This window comes from Thermobia domestica, chromosome 1 (assembly GCF_964235325.1).
Source record: "Thermobia domestica chromosome 1, izTheDome1.hap1.1, whole genome shotgun sequence".
NCBI classification, from domain to species: Eukaryota; Metazoa; Arthropoda; class Insecta; order Zygentoma; family Lepismatidae; genus Thermobia; species Thermobia domestica.
The window spans coordinates 341,164,099-341,187,451 of NC_137454.1; the positions used below are offsets into that span (position 1 = coordinate 341,164,099).

At 36.3% G+C, this 23,353-nt stretch overlaps 1 protein-coding gene across 2 annotated transcripts in view; it reads right to left on the reverse strand.

Moving 5' to 3' along the window:
- LOC145663712 (uncharacterized) overlaps positions 1-23,353 on the reverse strand; it is a 404,258-nt gene that overhangs the window by 151,200 nt on the left and 229,705 nt on the right. For both annotated transcript variants that reach the window (XM_081729804.1, XM_081729801.1), the window contains exon 2: positions 18,244-18,297. In XM_081729804.1, the coding sequence (XP_081585930.1) occupies positions 18,244-18,277 (34 nt within the window). In that variant the 5' untranslated portion in view covers positions 18,278-18,297. The remainder of the gene's footprint in view (positions 1-18,243; positions 18,298-23,353) is intronic.

Genomic DNA, 23,353 nt, shown 5'->3' on the forward strand with positions numbered 1-23,353 from the left:
GGTTCTGAAAGATAGATATTTGGATAGTTCACATACTAGTTCCTTAGTGATGTCTTGACCCGACTACGGTCCTATAGTAGTGCAACTATGAATATTTAAAGTTCATTTTCTCATTTTCGACACCTTATAACTACGAAACTATGCACTTCCGACCACAGGTCCATATGAAACTTTTTTTCTTAGTTAGATTTGAGGAATCTATTCTCAAAATATTGTGACATTTTTTTTTGTAACACCCTATACATATATTCTAAAATAAGCAATCAAGAACATAAAGTGAGCTCAAGCTAGACCCCAAATCACAAATAATTATCTTCTCCTCCCTTGTCTTAGAATTTCTGGCTACATGCCAGGAGCTATGAAATGAGTAAATCCATTGAAATCCCGAATTCGATTTTTTTTCACCATCATCATACTTTTTGATTTGATTTGATTGTGAGTTTAACGTCCCTTTCAGCAGCGAGGCTGTATGAGACGTGGACCTACTGATTAATGTGGGATCCGAACCACATGAGCTCCCACCGGGAATCGAACCCGAGTCTCCCACGCCAAAGGCGTATACGCTAACCGCTTAGCCACGAAGGAGCTCGATCACCATGCTTCCTTCTCTCCTATCGTCGCTCCAGATAAAGGAAGGTCAATAATATAATAACTTTATGCATTCAGTAAATAATACATTGAGAACTTACACGGTCATGAAAGAACACCAACATATTTAATCAATGCTTTTAAAGGGAATAAACAGATGCAAGTCCCACGTAAAGGTATAGATACAATGTCAAAACGTAGCGAGCTACTTTGTAAGGTGCGGAAACAATCGTTTTGAACGAACACTGAATTTTAAGCAAGCGGAGGTATTGTTAGGGAAAGAAGAAACTAACCAATTAACCTTGTTATAGGTGGAAAGAAAGTCAAAAACAGGAAGCATGCATTGCAATTAGAGGATTAAACGCTTCCTTTAGTCTTATGTATAAAGTTGCAACACGTCTGCAACTAACTTTTAGTCCAGTACTCACATGACAATAACATATTGCACTAGTCGTACCGCATAAGAACATACTAAACGACTTTTTGATAAGTGAATATTTGACCCAAGGTTTTTTCGTACAAGGATTTTAGAATCATAGTTTAGAATCATAGTTATGATTTGTTCGTGACGTAGATGGAATGGCAGATGAAGCTGAAGGTAGATGGAATAGCCCCAGAAACTATTGTCGGAAGCTGGCTTGTATCTTCTACGGCTGTTTTGCCACACTTCCAAGGGTCATCTAAGTTATTTGTGAGGGTGCCGCCATTTATAAACTATCACCAGACAAATCACAAATTCATGGATTTTACTTTATTTACTTAAAGAACAATAAAATAAATCATGTACACAATGAAAATGCCAAAACATTCGCTCCCGGTGCTGAAAGGGATAATTAACGGGTAATGTGGTATAGTATTCCACATTATCCTCCACTATACCCACCCGTCATCATTTTTGTATTTTAACCCCTCATTTTCAACTGATTGGCAGAATCCGCATCAAACATTATTCGTTTCTTACGTCACACTTTCCTTACTAAGCACCATAATTATAACGTCCACTCACGCACAAGAAATTACATTACATAAGTAAAATATACATACCTTCAAAAGTTTAGTATTTCTGACAAATTAGATTTTCTTCTCGTACTATGACGCTTGCAACAACAGCAAGCTCATATTTTCATGGCAGCCTACATTGCCCTTGGCAGTGTAGTAGAGGACATTTTCGCTAGACGTCACCCACTACCACCTCTGCAACACTGGTATTCCACATTACCCGACGTATTCCACAATACCCGACTTTCCTCTACGTATATGAAAAGGTTTGAGTATTTGTTTTGTGGAGTCACTGCTGTGTGTTTATATGCTGATATTGGTTGAAAGAGTTTTCAGGAAGGGAAGGTGTGAGTGCTTTTCTGCATTACCTAACAAAATGAACAGAATATATGAAGGGTAAGGGAAAAAAAGAAGGAATGTCACAAAACTATATTTTCTAGGAAACGGCGTTTTAATATTGAAAACCTGTACAAAATAAATAGGGTTAAATTACATGAACGACCACTTTGTAAAGTGAAAGGTTTCTGTCCACTCGTTTGCAAGGAAGCATAATCAAAACAATACTGCCACTGGAAAAGAGCATGTTTATTGTTTTGTAAAGTAAAGTCCCGAACTTTTGCAGAAAGAACAAGGAATGTCACATGATATGGTATGTAACAATCAGAAATGTCAATTTCACTGGTACTAATGTGGTAGAGTCACGTAAAACGTTTGGTTTGTAGGGTCACAAAATCGTTTCAAAATCTGAAGATCGGCGTATTTTGTTTTTTTGAAACAGGAAGGAGGTTGTTATAGACTTGTGTTGGAATCTCAAATTATCCTTTTTCAGAATTTGGCTGTTAGAACGTTCTATCCTTTTTGAGATGATGCGGTTGCTCAATCAAGCGCCGTTGTAAGTACTGCGATGAAAAACCAATCCAGGCTTGTCGCTTGATGATTTCATCTCCCTGATTTGCTGGAGGGGAAATGGGCATGTATTCACAAATTTATCTTGAAAGGCTGTACATCCTTTAATGGTATCTTGTTCCACTACAACAACTTTGAAGGGCTCAGGTTTCTTTCTTGCATTCTAAAGAACTGATATCCAATCTTCTGGTAATTCCAACTTTAACGTGAATTGATTCATTACACTTATGTTTGTCCACCACAAAGTCCACACGGCGCGAGCTGGGATCGAACCAGGGATCCCAAGCACCGGAGGTGAACGCTCTACCACTGAGTCACCCGCCCCCTGTAACGTGAATTGAATCCAGTCTCTTGACATCGTGAGTAACATAGTGCAGAGATATAAATTAAAAGACAAATTCTGACCAAAGCATATATTAACTAGTAAATAATAGCGTTACAGTTTCGGCAAATTAACTTTGCCTTCATCAGACACATTATCTGACATCCATAACCATTCATTTCCTTTGCCATAAGAGGCATAATAATGGGACGTTAAACTAAAAAGAAAAATTTCTTTAATTTCATTTTCACAAACTTAGCATATACATAGTTTGATATCGAAACAGGAACTGAATGCTCTGCCACTTTTTTTTTATTTTTACAAAAAAAAAGTTTATTCAACAGTTACTTGTCCTGTTGAATTTCAAACGCATTGAACAGGGACACGAATACCGAGACATTGAGGAGAACTAAAACACCCATCTGTTCAGAGGGACTCGAACCCTCGATTAGTTTTGACTGGGACCGCTCGAATCCACCACTGAGCTACCGTGGCCCCTATGGTGCGAATTAAGACTAATTAATGAAAGTAAATATTACGAAAGAAAATATATGGAGGAATATAAAGGTGAAATGGCTACTAATAATTGCTCATCTTCTTTGGTATCCTCTCCTATACTATTTCTTTTATAGCATATCTGTAATATTATCTTAAGTTATATTTATAATATATTTGGAAGTTGAAGTTTAGCTTTTCTTTTCAGCACCGAGACTATATGAAACGTAAACTTGTAGTTTAAAGTGGAATCTAAACCTCTGTAATGCGTTCAAATTTTAATGTTCTTCCGCCGGGAATCGAACCCGGAATGGTGATAATATATTCTATATTACGGATGCATGACATGATTGAGAAAGAAATCTGATCAAGATGACCAATCGCGCAATTCGAACCGGGTAAATATTTACAAGTACTTAATAGTGAGAAAGGTTAAGTATGCAATATGGTATCATCCTTTCTAATATCTGTATTGTGGTCTCAGCCATTTCATCCAATTTGGCGAAGCTTGTAGTTCCAACTATCCTCCAAATAATAATATAAGTAGACATTTCCCTTCTATCCAAATTCTGATGAAAAAAATCTAGATTCTCTGCTTTAATCATTAGGGTTCACTGATGAACGGGAAGTGAATGTACACAGAATTCCATCCAGTGCAACAGCAACAGAAAAGTGACACAAACAATCTTTTAACTTTTGCAACGAGTATCAAAAGGAGGAAGAGAATTTACCAAGAGCTAATGAGGGAAGGAGACTGTTAGATGAAAGTGAACGGCTTTAAAAAAAAATCTCTGGGAGTGAATCCTCTTTTACAGTTAGTCCATGATGAGTCAAGTATTTGAGTGCCATTTCTTCCACCTTCATTTCCCCTTGCTACATTGATTACAACATAACACTCAAGAGAAAGGGATCAGATATGCATAAATGTAATCACTGTACTATTGTTCATGCCACAGTTTTTCATTACACGTATATATTCTATACCATAGAATATATATATAAAACAACCTGGTAAGAAACTAATAACAGTGTTCGAGACTTCCTCCCATTTAACAAACCGAAAGTTTACCTGTCTCTAAACTATTTATTCACCTTCATCTGAGCTGCATAAATTAAATAATCTGAAATGATTTTTCGTCAACTCCACCCAACGTTTATTCAATTTACATAAATTTCGTTCTGCTATTCTCTCTTTCTCTCCTTAGATACAAAACTTCTCTTGAATACGAATCAGCTTCTCTATAGCAATCACTGGGAACAATGAAATAGCACTACTTCTTTTTTTTCTTCCGCATGAAATATTCATTTCTTTTCTTGATAGTCTCAATCGCCTTGTTTGCTGACAAGTTTGATCGTTTTAGATGCTGAGGTAACTATTGTGTGCTTTTGTATAATCACTATACAACTCTAAATTTCAAAGAAGTATCCCGAAAATTTATGAAAGTAAGAAAAGCTAAAGTTGCTGAGCTTCCTGGCCTCTTTATCTATCTGTATGTTCTAAAATCGAATTCTGCATTTTTCAAGCATTATAAACAATTATTATTATTTATAATTTACCATCGTTTATGTATATTATTATTGTATTTAGAAAACATGGATAACATAGTTACAACATAAAAATAGTTGAGAAAAGATGAAATATAGAGTTCGATTTTAGAACAAATAGATAGATAAGAAGGCCAGGAAGCTCAACAACTTTAACTTTTCTTACTTTCATAAATTTTCGAAATATTTCTTTGAAATGTAGAGCTATTAAAATAAGTTTTATTACGGTTATTGTTTCTCCTGTGTTCCTTATATACATGACTCTTGTTAGTAACCATCCAAAATTTCAATAATTTACATTTGACATCGTTATTTGAGGTCAAATGGGACAAATCTTTTTTTGTTTAGTTGAGATTTGATATTATTACCTTTCAAAGGATCAAGATTGTATAAGGAGCACAGGAAAAAGTAATAACCATAAAACAAACTTTTAATAACAATTTCTGTATAAAGTATATTAAGAAGGAGAATTTTTGTGGGATAAGTTAATGTTATTGCCTTCGTAGTCGAATTGCCTGTTCTTCGCATGAAGAGGATGAGGTTCATGCGAAATATCTTAAAGCACAGAAATTAGTAAAATACGTAAATAAATAAGGAAAAACAACGTCTCCGATCTTTTCGGAGTCAATGTGAGTAAAATAAATATATAAGGAAGAGCAACATCCTTATCCTCTCCTGCTATGTAAGCCCGCATAACAAATATGTAGTGTGTATGGAACAAGGAAATTATTTTTTTCTTTTCTTTAGTTTAACATCTCATGGTTATGCTCTTTAGGGTAAAGAAGACGAATGATTATTGAAAGTAAATGTTTATGAAATTAAATTTTTGTGCTCTTCCACCGTGAATCGAACTAGGGATCACGTAATGTAGATTGCATACAGGCAGTGAGTTCTTAGAAATCATCAGATAAATGTTGACACCTTCCCTCCGCCAGTTACCTCTCGAACCAAAATTCGAAAAGAATACGCCTTCTTATGCGCCTAGAATTGGGAGAAATTTATCTGTATAGAAAATTTGATGGCTCCTAATCCTAGATGACTTTTATGTCAAATCCTAATGACACACAGACAGATACACATTATTATTACTTAAGACTAGGTGCAACCGATACAGCTGGCAGGTCTTAACTCAGAACCTGGACTAAAAGGTCAGGAAGAAGAATTGCCTTAAGGAAGTTACTCGCAACTATTCTATTCTCACGTACTTATCATATGATGTCCGCGCCTTTGACGTGGGAGATCCGCGTTCAATTCCCGGTTGGAGCTCATGTAGTTCGGATTCCACGTTAAGCTGTAGGTCCACGTCTTATAGACTCGCTGCTGAAGGGACGCTAAACTAAAAATCAAAACATATGTTGTTAAGCAAGCCCGCATAGCCAATAGGTAATGTTGGTTGTATACAGTTCAGTTCTCACAAACTGCTAGAAATATGCCTACATTTTGACCCTCACGCTATAGGCGCCGACTACATGGGTGCTCCGGACCTCAAGAACCTATTAGAGATTTTTAATGTTGAATTTTTCTCTCTTCCTTTGGCCAATATTGCTAAAAACATGTACAAAAAAATCAATGTTAGAGTTTTGTTCAATACAAAGTTTAGGTGATCATCGTAGAAATAAATAAATAAAAGTAAAATAAAATTCCTTACGCCTTTCCCTTCATTACAGTGGGTTGTGTTCCCTTGAAATCCATTCTCTTTAGTTTGAAAGTTACTGATCTGTTGATTGTGTTAAAAGAAATAGAATACAAGATTTAAGATGTTATTTAACTTAGAAGTACCGAAACGTAGGCACTCATTGAAAAAATTAGAAAATTCCTCCCGAGTCAAAAATGAAAAAAAAAAAAAAAGTACGCAATTGTAAATATCTATCTGTGTACAAAATTTGATGGCTTTAGGGACTCCTTTAATGCAGATAACCGATAATAGACACACACATATTATTATTATTATTATTATTATTATTATTATTAAAGAATTAACTTTAGTTTAGAAAAAATCACTAAAAGATATAAAATAATTGTTGGGGAGATTAAAATGAAGAAATGGGTCTAAGACACACACACACACAAAAAAAAAGCACTGGACTCTCTTCCTAAGGTTGAGGGATAAAGTTTTTATACGTATTAGGAAAGTGGTTCACTCATGCTAAATGCTTTTAGTCAGTCTAACTTTTGCGCTTCAACCCAACAAAAAATTATTTTCTCCTTTTTAAGTACATTTTTAAAACTTTTCTTAATGAGGAAACAACTCTGAATTACCCCACAAAAATTCTACTTTTTAATGCATTTTATATCATAAAAGCATTGTTTTTAAGTCTTTTAACGGTTATATTTGTATTTAACTCTTTAGTCTTTATTCAATATTTTTAATTACACTGTATAAGACAATATAGTCTCTTTCGTCTTACTACGAAAATAAAAAAAATGCTCAAACTTGTTGACATGGTCAGCAGAATCCTTATTTGTCTGCAACCATCCAAACTTCTGTGAGGGGTTGGGTTGTATAAGCATCAGGCGATCATTAATTATACTTGTAAATATTTAATTATATTAAAATGTTCGGTATACCAAAACACCCTTATACATATATTTATCTGTTCGTCTGTTTGAGGAGAGCCAAAAAATCTAAAAAAAAAAAAAAAAAAAAAAAAATCACTTAATGGACCACCATCAATTTCGGCCAGGATGTAAAGAGTCAAAACGTAGGAATTGAGTTCATTGATAGAGATAATTTTCAAATTGGAAGTCGTGGAAATTAACCACTTCCAGTTTTATTATTGGCCATTATAGAGCAAAAATGGTGATAGACAGTGAGAAACGGTTTCGTGCAATCGATTAAACATAGAAAGAATACAGTTCATCTCTATTACAACCGGAAGTGGTAGAAACCCGTTACAACTTCTGGATTCAATATTGATTTACATTAACCAAAAAACGTTAAGTGATAGCTAGAAGCAGTTCGATTTAGCGCTCTAGGAAGGGATGGGCACGCACTGGCTCCGCTGAGATCCGAAGGAGACAATTTTGTTTTCATTTGATATGTTATAACGTGAATTAGAACATATTTTGTAATGTAAGCTACAAAAAATTAGCTGGCAGAATAGTTTGAACGGAGTCATTTGTTCGGAAACGGTTGGGTAGATGGAAACTCGGCAAACACGTATCCCATCATTTTCAAGGGTACACTTTTTGGGGCAAAAATGTTTGCCCCAGGATCCCAGACGGGGTCTAACTCAAAAGTTTCAAACGGCAAGGGGGTTAAGCAGCACATCGTTTGAAAGCTGTTGTGGAATGAAAGACGATGGAGCAAGTCTCGACTCTTTACGACAACCCTGTGTAAAATGGCGTTGGGTCAAAACGGCTAAGAATATGATAAAACGGAAAAACACGTCCATCATTATTTTAATTGGCTTGAATTTTGAGTTATAAAAGGTTCACCCCAGACCCTCTCCGATAGGGGTACGAGGGTTCGTGTTTTTGCATTTTATCATATTCTCAGTTATTTCGAAGATGCACAAGGTGGCAACGGACTTTATGGACACGAAATGTAAACCCCCGCCATTTTGGATGGGGTCAACATAGAGACTTGAAACTTTCGGCGAAATATTTATCTTGTCGAGTCCTTTCCAACGATATATTACTCGACCCCCTTTCCTATTTAAAATTTTCAAGTTGACACCACGTACACCTATATGGGGGTGTCTGAGGTGAACTATTTATAGTTCAAAATTTAAGTCTCTTAAAATAATGATAGACGTGTTTTTGCGTTTTCTCATATTTGCAGTCGATTCGAAGATACACGGGGTAGCAACGGACTTCATAGACACGAAATATAAACCCCTGCCATTTTGGATGGGGTCAACATAGGGACTTAAAACTTTCGGTAGAATATTTCTCTTGTCGAGTCCTTTTCAACGATATATTACTCGATTCCCTTTGCCACTTAAAATTTTCAAGTTGACCCCACATACCCCTATAAGGGGGTGTCTGGGGTGGACCTTTTATAGCTCAAAACTCACGCCCCTTAAAATAATGATGAATGTGTTTTTGTGTTTTCTCATATTCGCAGTCGATTCGAAGATATACGGGGTGGCAACGGACTTTATGGACACCCTGTATACATATAACATATAGCTGACGAAGGTAACATACATATATGTATGTAATATAAGGAAGACTGTTAGATATCAGGCATCCTGCAACGATATGATGTAACATCTAAGTGCAGTACCTATGTAGCATACGGATTTTTTTTAGTAAGCAAGAGGATTCCATATATTTGTACAATATGTATTCCGATGTACCTCTGTTCGGAGAACGAATTTTTCTCAGTGCGCTTGCTTCGATGCTTCTGTGGCCACAAAGTAGACGTAGCCCTGGTTGTTTGATGGAAAGTATGTTGAATTGTTCTTAATTTATAATTTTTTTGTCATATGGTATTAGTTGTTTTGTTAATTGGTGCTACAATTGGAACAAGCTGATACTCTGAACACTGTGATTTCTCAACATGATGGAGTTCCGCCACATTTTGCTTTGCACGTGCGTAGTTACTTAAATTTGACTTGTCCAGAGCGATGGATTGCCAGTGGATCTGACAAATGTCCGATTACCGCCAATAAATCTTGACCTTACAACACCCGATAATTCTCTGGAGTTTTATCAAGGAACGAATTCGAAAGCACTGCTATGGCAATTAATGCGTTGCAAGAAGTTGGCCAAGATGTCTCCCAGGACGGGACACTGGCGACGTCTCTGATACTTCTGCAAAACATTTTCCCGACCATAGCACATATTTCAGCTTTGCTACGATAATGGTAGTCCCTATACGGCGCCGTGACTATCAGGTATCTGATCATATCGCTATAACAACAACCACCAATATAGTATCGGAAACAATAGGGAGCATCCCCCTTTTGTGGCCACTATGTATATGAGTTCACAAAACATGGAAACTGTCTGTTGGAGGACCATGAGATACAAGATACCGACAAACAAGGTGAAGACAAGAAAAGCATTTTGCCAGGCATTGATCAGCATAACTATGGCGACCAAGGTTATTTAAGAACGGGTATGACCTCCGTCTCTAAACCTTCCCTGATATAGCAATAACTGAATCATGTTTCCCTTAATGTGTAGCAGCCAAGATTACGTGCTGTATCTAATTGCGATTTACATAACCAAAACTTCAGTCGGACAATGCGCGCTGGCATATTGCGCGGAGCACGATAGTATTGTATTTGCGACGTATGCGGCAATCACTGTAGGACAGTGGGACTAGTCCGAAAACAACCATCTGCCATTCAGCATCCGAGTGACGGTGTCCATGTCCCTATTGCAGCCTGCCTGAAGTGTTGATGTTTCTTGCTCAATGGACGTAGACGCAGTGCATGCATATTACCATTCCAAAGTTCAGTATACCTCGTCAAACCGTTCATATAGAGAAATACATGCCGTTTATCGTGCTCAAAAGGAAAAAACGGGATAAATTCTGTCTAAAGTTCACTACCAATACATGCGAATCTGCCGTTTAGGATGGCGTAATGATAGCATTTTGGCAATTATGTACCGTAACACCTTTCACAAGGAACGTACCGAGTTCTACCACAATGCAGAGAAAGTTCAAAACAAGGAATTATGATTGTCGCGGAATACGATTTCGAGGAGGAAGGTGAATGCTGCTTATTTCCAAGAATCTATCATTACCCTAAGTTATAGGTAAGATATCCCTCATTTGTTCCAAGCCAACAAGAACCAGACACAGATTCACATGGACAGAGCATCCACTATTATCTTCCGGTTTTATCACGACATTGAACAGGAAATGGAATCCATGTTATTATATTTTATGACTTTCCCGTCAAAATCCTGTGGCTAGCTCAATGAATTTCTGTGGATTTGGACTGGTACGAAGTCGACAACGCCCTAACTGGCCTACGAAAAATATGCAGGGAGGAATTCCTATACCAGTTCTCCTATACCAGTTGTTGCAGTGAAAATAGCTATTCAGGGCTTATAGTCCATTAAGCTAGTGGACGGAGGCGCGGTGGCTCAGTGGTAGAGCGTTCACCTCCGGTGCTTGAGGTCCCTGGTTCGATCCCAGCTCGCGCCGTGTGGACTTTGTGGTGGACAAACACCGTGCTCGTGGGTTTTCTCGGGGTTCTCCGGTTTCCTCCCACTTTCTCCATTCCACCGTCTCCTTTAGCCTAACCGGCATAACCGTGGGACGTAAACCTAAAGATTTCATTTCATTTCATTTCAGCTAGTGGACATTTTACAGGCTAAATACACTTTAAAAAGCAGTCGGATATATCCTGATCATTTTTTTGTATTAATATTATTATTATTTACCCTATTGAGGAATGTGTACAATAATAATTTCACTATCAATTTCCCACGACAGATTTGCTTTTGGTGTTACGTAGATGAATACGCACCTCAAGTACTTTCAAAATCGATTCTTTTTCCTTTCTCCAATCAAAAGAATTGTTTATTTTCAGAAAATATACAATATTAAAATTTAAATGCAATTGAAAGCTGTAAGGGTTCTAGATTATATTTAAGAAAGTACTAATGGAAACACATATTTTTAATGTATCTTTTACGAGACATCTAGGAGCAAGATCTAGATACAGACAACTATGCAGTGTAAATACTTTCTCACAAATTCTATGTGGTTTATATAGAATTTGCGAGCCAATATTTACCATCAATTTTTTGTACTGGACTCTGAAACTGCTTGTACTGAATATTTGACAAAGATTGTGCAAAGGCTTCCGAAATAAAAGCTTTCTAAAACTAGTTTTATTAAAGCGTAGAACACAGTCGATGACATATGGACTAGGCGCATGAAATTACGACTGTGACGCCACGTTTTCATGTGGTTAAGGAGCAAGGGCGCCCATTTTGTGGTTTCCAAAGGGGGGAAAATATAAGCGAGGTTTCAAATATAGTTTCAAATTTTGCTATACCTAATGTAAAAATTCTATTGGGCTTTCGATATTCCCAAGTACGATTTCCTCTTAGGGGGGCGAGCGCCCCACCTTGCCCCCTGATGGGCGCCCTTGTTAAGGAGTGGGTCTAAGTAGACTCAAGTGATTGGTAAATTGCTTCTTTCGTGTATAAACTGATAAATTTGTACAAAGACTTAGCAACACTGTAGCTCTCTCCTTTGCTAACATCGTTTAAAGGGAACTAGGAGCGCCGCCTATTTAACCTGTAATATTTACGAACGTTAGTGTTGACATTATATAGCTGTAGTGGCGTAGACGGTAAGACGACTACCTACGAAATAGGGCCATCTGGGTTTGACCCCGGCAGAGACATTATTATTATTATTATTATTATTATTATTATTATTATTATTATTATTATTATTATTATTATTATTATTATTATTCCAATGAGTCTCAGGGTTTCATTCAGCTTTTCTAGAAAGTATGTCTGGGTGGTACTGACTACAACGCCTTCTTAAGAACTGAAAAACGAAATGAAATGAAATCTTTAAGTTTTACGTCCCATGATTACGCCGGCTAGGCTAAAGGGGACGGTGATGATGAGAAATGAATGAAATGAAGAAAGTGGGAGGAAGTAGGAGAAACCTGAGAAACCCACTCACACGGTGTTTGTCCACCACGAAGTTCGCTTGGTGCGAGCTGGGACCGACTCAAGGACTCCACGGAATAGAAGTGAACGCTCTACCACTAAGCCACCACGGCCCTTAAGGACTGAAGTTGCAGGAGTGTTGAGCCTTACATACATCCAATCCTTAGCCCTCCCATGGCCAGTTACCAATATATTCTTTTATTAATATTACACCTAACACCGAATGCAATTTGTTCGTTTATTGAACAGAGCACGTAAAAAATTAAAACCTAATAATTCATCGTTCAATGAATCATGCGGAAATTTTGGAAATGGCGAAATGTAAGAACAGATTCGGGGTTATTACTTGGATAAAAGTCCCGTAAATACAATAACAACAAAATTGATGGGCGTGTAGGAACTTTACCGTGGCGTTACACGCTGGTTTGTGTCCATAAAGGTGGCTGGAATCAGAGCGTTCTTATTTTTGTCAACCTTACACAGGTTACAGACAAGGGCGCCGACTTCTCTCTAACTTTGGGGAGGTCTATTCATAAAAAAATGCATATAATAACAATAAATATACACATAAAATACATATTCATAAAAATACATGGGGCCCACATGAGTTTTGGGGTCCCCGGGCCCCCAGGTTCGGTGCTCTTGGTTATGGAACTGATCGATCCGAACCAAACTTGACAGCCAACTAACTAGTAGTAAATTATCTTATGGTAAGTTTGGTCCAAATTGGTCAACCCTGTTATTGGTAAAAATAAATAAATACATAAAGGTTCACAAACGAGTTGATGACTTGATGAAAGACTTAGGATGGTACGATTAACGTTGAATTTGTACCATATTATCTCCTACTGGAAATTGAAATCGGATCCCTCTCATTATATGGTGGATCGCAATACTACTAATAATTACATGACTATTTATGTCTGTGATATTGCACTCACACTTTCTGTTCAACATAAGGCAGGAAATGTTATAAATATTATGGAGTGGAAACACATTTAAAACACCCTACACATCGTCCAATTCCAACCACTTTCGCACCAAAGAAAGTATCGCACGTTGATCATGGATTGAACTTTTCAATGTATCAGCTGCCAGGCTGTCATAATGTCTATAAAGAGCATCATTTTGTGTAGATTATAGTCCCCTATTGCAGGATTAAGTGGCTTCAGACGAGACTGTATAGTGTTTGTCTGTTATGATCACCTTTAAATTTCCATAGAGGCCTTTTGTTTCTCTAACGAAGTAACAAACTTTCTTTTTGAACATAGTAAACATTATGAGTAATTAATACCTGAGTACTCTGAAAAACACACCGTATATATTGTGATTTTATACGCATTTACATCGCCATATTGTCACTGAGTAATAGTAAATCATTTTTGCTCGAAATTTTGCAAATTTCGATTTCAGGCGTTGTAAACCAAAATTGTAAACGAATCTACCCAGAAACTCCGGCACGATCTTTTCCAAGGAGGGTAAAGGGCCGACACAAAACAAAGTCGCAAATATAGACTACACACCTTAATGTATAATCAGGGACAAAACTTCTTTCCGATTGATGAAATTAGTTTCGTAAATAACTTCAGAATGGAAGGACAATTTTATCACAGTTTTCAGTAAATTTTTTTTAAAAATGTAATTTTTTAGTACGTTCCACCCTTGAAACGCGGTGAAACAGTATCGCTCCATCGTTATTGTCAAAATAAATTTTGCTAAACAGAAAGAACTTTTGTCGCTGACTGTACATAATATTTTACGTGAAACAGTTACAACGTTATTGACGAACATTGCACACCTTTAAGTACTATAGTAGGTGAGTAAGGAAACTTAACATGTTTCAATTTGTATTTTGAAGAACCGAACCTATTTCGATCAATGCTCCCTCTTGTTTCGAGTTAAAAAAAAAAGAAAGAAAGAAGAAAAAGAGGATTTTGGAGAATTGAAGATTTATTAGGAGAACGTTTATGAATCAAGTTTTGTTGAAAGGACATCACTCTACGGAATAAAATCTTTGGAAAACTCCAAGAAAGTGCCTTTTAAACAAATAATAACAATAATATTTTCGTTGGTAATACAGTCATATAGGTAAAATACCTATGTATGATACTACAGTCATTATTATAGTACATTTTCGTATCTCTTGGAAAATACCGTGTTTACTCGCGTAATACTTGCACCTTTTGTACTAATTGTTTAATGTGAAAATCCGACTGCGACCATTACGCGAGGAAAACTGCCATTTAATTATCGCTATGATCAAAAAAATTTCAAATTTTGATACATACAACATTGTGTCAACATAAAATAGAGGGTAGATATTAGGGTGGGCCGAAAAATTTTTTTTCAGATATTCAAGATTGAGGAGTTATCAAAAGTTGTGCATTGGTACGAAATGAAGCCATGTCAAATATGTTGATTTTAAAACAATATTTAACCGGGCCCCCGTGGCCCTAAAGTTCCCAACTTTTTTTTCAAATAAAATGGTTTTAGGTAATAATAACATTTTACCAGACAATACTATTAATACATAAAACATGAAATACATGGTTTCAATATACGCAAATAACTATTAAGAGGTTAACTAACTTTCATAACTACCATATTAACACACGAAAAACCTTTGTGTTGAGCCCTGCTCAGAACTCTCAAACTTTAAGAGAATATCACTTTTTCGCATCTGGATGCAAAATACATAACACTGGCTTTCCGAAGGCGGCGCTTACATTGCTGAATTCAAATAAACTAGAAACAATATGGCTGCGAGCCTCTCTTCCTGTATTGTCTTGACTTCGAATTAAGCATATGATTTTGAATTACAACTCAAAATGCAAAACGATCATTAACCCCATTAAGAAATGAGATATCCCCATTAAGAGCCAAATTAAAGAAATTTAAGAACGGTGCTCAGAAGTTATGTGATATTTTCTCTTGCAAATGCTGCGATAAATTAACCTGTAAGTGTGGTAAATCAAATTATATACCGCTTTTGGACTGGGAGCTCATATTAGATCAGAGAAATCAGAGACACATGACGAGTTGCAATGTAGATGAAGCAGAAACCCATAGGCTCAAAAGAAAGCATGACACACAGATCGATTATGATGCTGCGGTACCAAATACAAGAGGGTTACAATCGTCAGCCTCAATCCCGCACTTGGAACATACATTAAGCGCTTCCACCCCGAATTCAGACGATGAAGAGTTCGCATGGAGCAATCATTTAGAGAATAAAATCTAAAGTAAACCTAAATAAACAATAGTAAGCCCTAAACAAATGAGTACCGCAAAAGATTTAACAGGTATATCGAATAGGTCGGCTGCTAAAATTGTATCCGCTGTTTTAGAAGATATGGATTTACTGAACAAAACTAACTAAGACAAGGTAGTAGATAAAAACAAAATCCGTACGAAACTAGCAAAAAAGAAAAAAGAAAAAGAAAAAAGAAACCGTCTACAGTGTAAAGCTACTAATTTTAAGGGTCTCTATTTTGATGGCCGAAAAAACCAAACTATAGTTCTAATTGACAATTGCAATAGGCAAAGCACTGAAGAATATGCGGATTTTATCGATTTGACCGATTGGTCAGTAGTAAAATAACGAAACCTCCAATTTCGGCTAACGTATCAATAGAAGAACCAACCGAAATGATTGTGGAAGAGAGGAGGTTTCAGTTTGTCACGTTCCCCTTCCACACACAGGCTTTGGAGAGGTGTGTAAAGGTAGTAACAGAATCTTCTTCAGAAGTATGCGGGAGTGTTGCACGAGACGGTTATATTCGAGCAAAACTGGAAGCACGAAAGTATCTACCAAGCTTCGATTATAAATCTCAATATTTTGTTCCAAGATTCAACTAAGGAGCTTTAAGTAAGAGGAGGGTGGGTGGGAGGAACTCGCTGTGTAGCCACCTCCACGTGGTGAGTTCTGCGCTGGTTTGGTGTTTGTTGGTCAATTTTTCAACCTTACCTTATGTATTTGTGTCCGTACTATTATATCTACTAAACACCAATCAGGCGAAGAGCTGCACAACAGATCAGAACATTTAAAATCCTGGGGTCAAGTTAAAGTATTAGGAATCTTAACCAATTTTCTATACATACTTAAAGTAATGGTATTTATATTTTAAAAAAATAATAACAACACTTTTCGGACCCGCAGGGCCTACCTGAAATATTTTTTTCTGCCTCTGTTTTGGGGAAGAAACATAGCATTATACAACTTTTGCACGGTAATCAAACTTAATTTTCTGAAAACAAATATTTCAATATTTTCTCTACTCACAACCATATTTTTTCAGCATTAACGTTCTTTTGGGCTCCCGGGGCCCGGTTAAATATCTTTTTATCCGGCTCTGTTTTGGTGAGGAAACATGACATAAATTTTGCACGGTACTCAAACTTAACTTTCTAAAAAAATATATTTCAATAATATTTTCACTATTCACAACTTTTTTTTTCAAAATTAACGTTCTTTGGGGCCCCCGAGGCCCGGTTAAATATCTTTTTATTCGGCTCTAATTTAGTGAAGAAACATAATATTATACAACTTTTGCATGGTACTCAAACTTAACTTTCTAAAAAATATTTCAATATTTTCACTACTCGCAACTATTTTTTTTTTTCAAAATTAACGTTCTTTGAGGCCCCCGGGGCCCGGTTAAATATCTTTTAATCCGGCTCTGTTTTGGTGAGGAAACATAATATAACATTATACAACTTTTGCACGGTACTGAAACTTAACTTTCTAAAAATATATTTTAATAATATTTTCATTGTTGGCTACTTTTTTGTTTCAAAATTAGCGTTCTTTCGGGCCCCCGGGGCGCGGTTAAATATCTTTTCATCCGGCTCTATTTTGGTGAAGAAACATAACGTAATATTATACAACTTTTGCATGGTACTCAAACTTAACTTTCTAAAAAATATATTTTAATAATATTTTCATTGCTAGCTACTTTTTTTTCAAACTTAACGTTCTTTGGGGCCCTCGGGGCCCGGTTAAATATCTTTTAATCCGGCTCTGTTTTGGTGAGGAAACATAATATAACATTATACAACTTTTGCACGGTACTGAAACTTAACTTTCTAAAAATATATTTTAATAATATTTTCATTGTTGGCTACTTTTTTGTTTCAAAATTAGCGTTCTTTCGGGCCCCCGGGGCCCGGTTAAATATCTTTTCATCCGGCTCTATTTTGGTGAAGAAACATAACGTAATATTATACAACTTTTGCATGGTGCTCAAACTTAACTTTCTAAAAAAATATATTTTAATAATATTTTCATTGCTAGCTACTTGTTTTCAAAATTAACGTTCTTTGGGGCCCTCGGGGCCCGGTTAAATATCTTTTAATCCGGCTCTGTTTTGGTGAGGAAACATAATATAACATTATACAACTTTTGCACGGTACTCAATATTAATTTTCTAAAAAAAATTTTTTTCGGCCGTTTTCGGCCCACCCTAGTAGATATGTCACGATATTACGTATCAGTAAACAGGAAAAGTTCTTTTGCTCGGATTCGCGCAAGATAAACAATTTCGAAGGAAATCTCGTTCACAAAGGCAAAAATTCCGTATAATGCGACTTTTATGCGGGAAATTTTTTGGCGAATATTTTTACTTTAAACTTAAGGTGCGACTATTATGCGAAGGCGACTATTACGCGAGTGCACACGGTACTTTGGAAAAAAAGAGTAAAATTGGACTCATGTCCTTTAGGCAAAATTCGATTCTTTCGGGGTAATTATGGACAAATTCCGAGGTATTTATGAACTGTGTACTTACCAAGACAGAATATGATGATTAGTTGCTCTCTCATTCTTACTGGTGTTGATGTCACTGCAAAATAAAGAGAAAGCAAATTAAATCGTTTCTTACAATTATATAGGTAAAAATATACAATATTTAATACAAAATAACGAACCCACGAATCTATCGCTGGGAAGTCTCTCACAACCTATAGCTTTCACACCAACCACTGTGGACCGCTAGATCTGTAGACATATCCATCGATCATAGGAATCTAGATATTTGTGATTGCATTCTTCTTTACATTGATACATTCAGACCATGTAACGTTATCAAGATCCTTACTGAACTTCCTAGACTTGTTACACAGATTATGTGGACTACTTGATTCTAAACGTGTGGATTCTCTTGTCTTCACTTTAAGGCCCGTATATGTGTTCATAATGTAGAGATATTTAGTGACTTAGTTTCAAGTAGACTTTCTGGACCTCAACAAGTAAACGAAGACTCGATACACTAACCTAACTTAGCTCTATTTGCTGAGATGAACTGAGATGAGTAATTGAAATAAAACCTCTAAATATTCATTGTTTAAGGTTTCATTGCGTTAATTAAAAAAAGTAGTAAAATAAAATAGCACTGGAATGTTAAAAAATTGAAAATATCAGTCCTTTAAAAATAAAATATAATAAATAACCGTGAGAGTAAGATGCTTAGACTATAGTTTACATCACTTCATCTTCGTTAAAAGTTGTAGTTTTAACCATCTGAAAGTCCAAATTTTCTTTCAGGAGGCACTTTCTTTCTAGTAATTTTAGATTAAATTTTATACATTAAGTTTGCATTGTAGTATTTGTTACATTCACCATTTGGCCATTCTACCCCTATGAATTCTTGATTAAGTGTATTTATTTATTTACCTATCCACTGTGTAATTACCTGACCTACATCACTAAATCAGATTATCAATTTTCTTTCTTGCTCGTTAACAATCACCAGCATCGATTTACTTACAAAGGTTGATGCGTTATGTCGTACGAACACTTGTTGTTTATAGTTTTCATCCAACTCTCAGATGTATTTGATATATATATATATATATATATATATATATATATATATATATATATGTGTGTGTGTGTGTGTGTGTGTGTGTGTGTGTGTCTGCCATCAGCTTTTGGCACAGAAACGGCCTGCCTAGAGTCACTAAATTTTGTCCACAGATAGACCACCAGATCTAAACGCATAGGAAGCCATTTTTTCGATTTTCGGGTGGGGATATTATGAAGGGTGAAAATATATGCACGTTTCTAGAATTTTAAAAGCTTTACTATATGCAACCCTCATCACATCTTGCGTGTGCAGGTTTATATAACAGAAGGGGATAAACACCTGGACACACTCTCTTTTTATCCATGTTGTGAATTAAGACCCGGCGACAACGAGTGCTTACAGCTAATATACAGTATAATCAACAATGACCTGATTTGCAGTTACCTCAAACTTTTGCATACAATATGAATATGCGATTTTTAAAATTAAACATATTAGTAATGAGCCTTATTGGTTGTGTAAGAAAAAAATGGCAATATGTAAAATAAAATACATTGGATGTATAAGAAAAAATACGGACATTTTCGCATCCCGACTTCGGTTAAAAGAAATGTTAGCAGTATGACTAAACATAAAGGACAGCTCCGACTAAATGGGGACACCAAAGCAGAGGTGGACCCACGCGGGGGCCCATTGGATCCGGGCCCTTTCAAAAAATCTTGGTAACTCAATATCGATTGTACAGTTGTTTAATAAAATTATACTTATTTAGCAGAGGAATGATTGATGTAGCATAAAGACTTGATCTTTCACTTATTTGTACTCTTCCTTTTCTTAGAAAAACAATCTAGTTGTATATTTTTTCTGTGAATATAGGTGGCAGCACTTAACTATTACTGTATTTATCGTGTTTTCGGGTGTAGAATAACATCGATTCATGCTACTTGGACACAGTCTTGTAGTATTGGACTCCCCCCCCCCCGCTCAAAAAATTGGACTCTTCCCAACAAAAATTTCTGAGGGTGAACTTGCCCTAAAGTAATGTTAAATTTTTATATATTGCAAACTCATTTTGAAAAAGAAAGAGCTCTCTAACTAAACTTTGAAAATAAATCAGCTATATCATATCCTTAACATTCCAGTTTTTTAAAAGAAAACATAGAAATCAATTAGCTAAAAATGAATGGAGTAGTATTCAATACCGTTAACTATGCAATAACTCGATGCAGAGCCATTTTAAAGTATTATGAGTCCCTGGCAAACCAGTGAGCTGGGACCCCTATGAATAAATTTTACACTTAATAAAGTACGTAATTAATACATGTAATTTTGTTCGTAGGGTCCTCGAACAAGTGGCAAGGCCCGTAGCCAGCCCAAAAATTTAGGGGGGGCCCGTTAGAAGTTAGGGGGAGCCCGACCCAATCATATTATACTTCATCACCATACTATAGTTCATTTGCAAACCTACCGTGAAATTTTATGGGGGCCAGCCAAAATTTGGGGGGGGCCTTGCCCCCCCCTTCCCGTGGATACGGGCCTGCAAGTGGCCATCGGATCCATTCTCTAAGGAGGCTCTTACTTGATCTACGCAGTATATGGTAGCAAGCCACAGACACATTTCTACGCGTAAGCCTCTGAAATATTCAGAAAAACTGTTGTGCTTTGCTTACAACTTGGGCAAGAGATGGCAACACGATATAATAATTAGCGGGTAGTATATATACAGTTCTAACCTTGAAATAGAAAACTTCCAAACTAACTAATATTTTATGATGTTATAGATGTATAGATATATGATTCTATTTTTGACCATTGTTATTGTAACATTCAAAGTAACTGGATTGTATCTCACATCCTATTCTAATCAAAAAAGTAATATTACTCTAATTTTCGTTATTATTCGATATAAGAATAAGTTTGGGGAGGAACCCAATCAGGTTTACCTAATTTTAAAAAATCCCTTTTTTCTCCTTTCTTACCATGAATATCTTTCTGTGTTATCATCAACACGGGTCTCTTATTTTCAGTATTTTCACATTTTGGAATCTAGAGAAAGTACTTAAAACTTCTGTTTTACCTCCTTTTGTGTAGACTTAACTTAGTCTCGATTTCTCATTGATCTTTATCAACATGCAGAAGACATTGCAACTTATGACACGGAAGAAACTATTCACCAACTAAATATCATATGCAAAATATCACCTACTATTTCATTTCCTTTTTTAATTTGTTTCTCGTTTAACGCTCCTACGCTTCCTTTTGGGTTAATGGGAATGGATAACCAAGAAACGTGAATGATTATGAAATATTCGGTAGAATGATAATGTGGAAGGAAGAGGAAGAATTCCGAGAAAACCCATCGACATGATGTTGCTAAGTCCAAACTCACATTAACCTGGGAACAAATTAGGGACCTCTCATCACAATAATGGGAACTCTAAAACATTTTTTCTAACTTCCTGATTTAGAGTTTTTTCACACTTTTCAGGTCTAGGGAACGCGACAAGGACACGTACACAGAAGAATCCAGGACAGTTGAAAAATCTGACCTGCCCTACACAGGGACTTGAGCTCCCAATGGGGTCGTTACTTCGATCCTAGCTCTCAAGTGAGCTTTGTAGTGGAGAAACGCCATGTGCGTAGGTTTCTCGGGGTTCTTTCGTTTCCTTCTATTTTCATCATTCCACCATATCACCCATCTCATCTAATCACTGTTGGCTTCCTTAGTCTCGGTGCATATTCGTGGAAAGTTAATCCCTCAAGTCTTGGTCATCTTGGTCATCCTGCTTGTTTAAGAAGGACATATTCAGTCAATTAAACATACGAAATTCCAATAGTTTGGCATTAAATAAAGATCTCGATTAGAATAATAATAATAATAATAATAATAATAATAATAATAATAATAATAATAATAATAATAATAATAATAATAATAATAATCATCATCATCATCTCATTAATTCCAACTGTAGGTAAAAGTGTAGACTTTTCAAAGCTTGGTGCCTGGGTGGGACGCTGACTGAGTACCCTGACAAAAAAAGAGACAATAAAAGAGGAAAAGAAAAAAGAAATAAAAAAGAGGGAAAATTTTTAATATTTTACCACATTTCTCAAGTGATACTAAGGTCCCATATTTTCATAGATCGGAGACGGGGGAGGGGGGATATAAAGTTTGAACAGACTTCACTACAGTTGAAATCTTCGTAAAACTCGCTTTGGATTTTATTTTATAAATGATGAATTGAATAAGAGTTTCCCAACGATTTGAACGTACTATTTTCAGCTAAAATTTTTCACCATTCATGTATCAGAAACGGTCGGCGTTCAGAATGGCGTGACGAGAATTAAGGTCGGGGATTAAACTTTACAACCTCCTTGGTTACCCTTATATTTTCATTCAAGAACATATATTATCCATTGTGAAAAAAGAACAAACAAAAAATCCATTTTGATTCAAAAATACCCAAAACTGCATTTTCAGAAGGGTCCATTTTAAATCATTTTCGGGGTAAGACCCCTGCTAACCCTGAGTGGTGTTTCATACTCCAAGATGTCCAGTCGTGAACTGTGAGAGTACTCCCATTGATTTTCAAAACCCGATGCCAGGATTGGTTGGCCAGGTTTTTTTTTTTAATAAAAGTGTACTAATCTTATAATTTTTTTATCGTTTGTTTTTTAAGCAGCAAGACTGTATGAGGCATGGGTCTACAGTTCAAGGTACCGTCTCCTTTAGCCTAACCGGCATAACCGTGGGACGTAAAACTCAAAGATTTCATTTCATTTTACAGTTCAAGGTGGAATCTGAACTTCGGTATGTTCAAATTTCAATGCTCTTCTACGGGGATCGAAACTGGGGTTGCGTGCACAAAAGGCGGGTGCGCTACCCACTGGACTAGCAAGCAGGGCTGTAGAGCCACCCTGAAAATAAATGTAATTTTCAAATTGAGATTAAAAAGTTGGTCAAATTTTCCCTTCCCTTCTCCCTTCATATAAGCAACAAGTACACATACAGGCTATTATCATATAGTGGACTATACCATATTCCCGGCATATGGTCATATAAAGTTTTTGCTTGTCTACCCATAAGGAA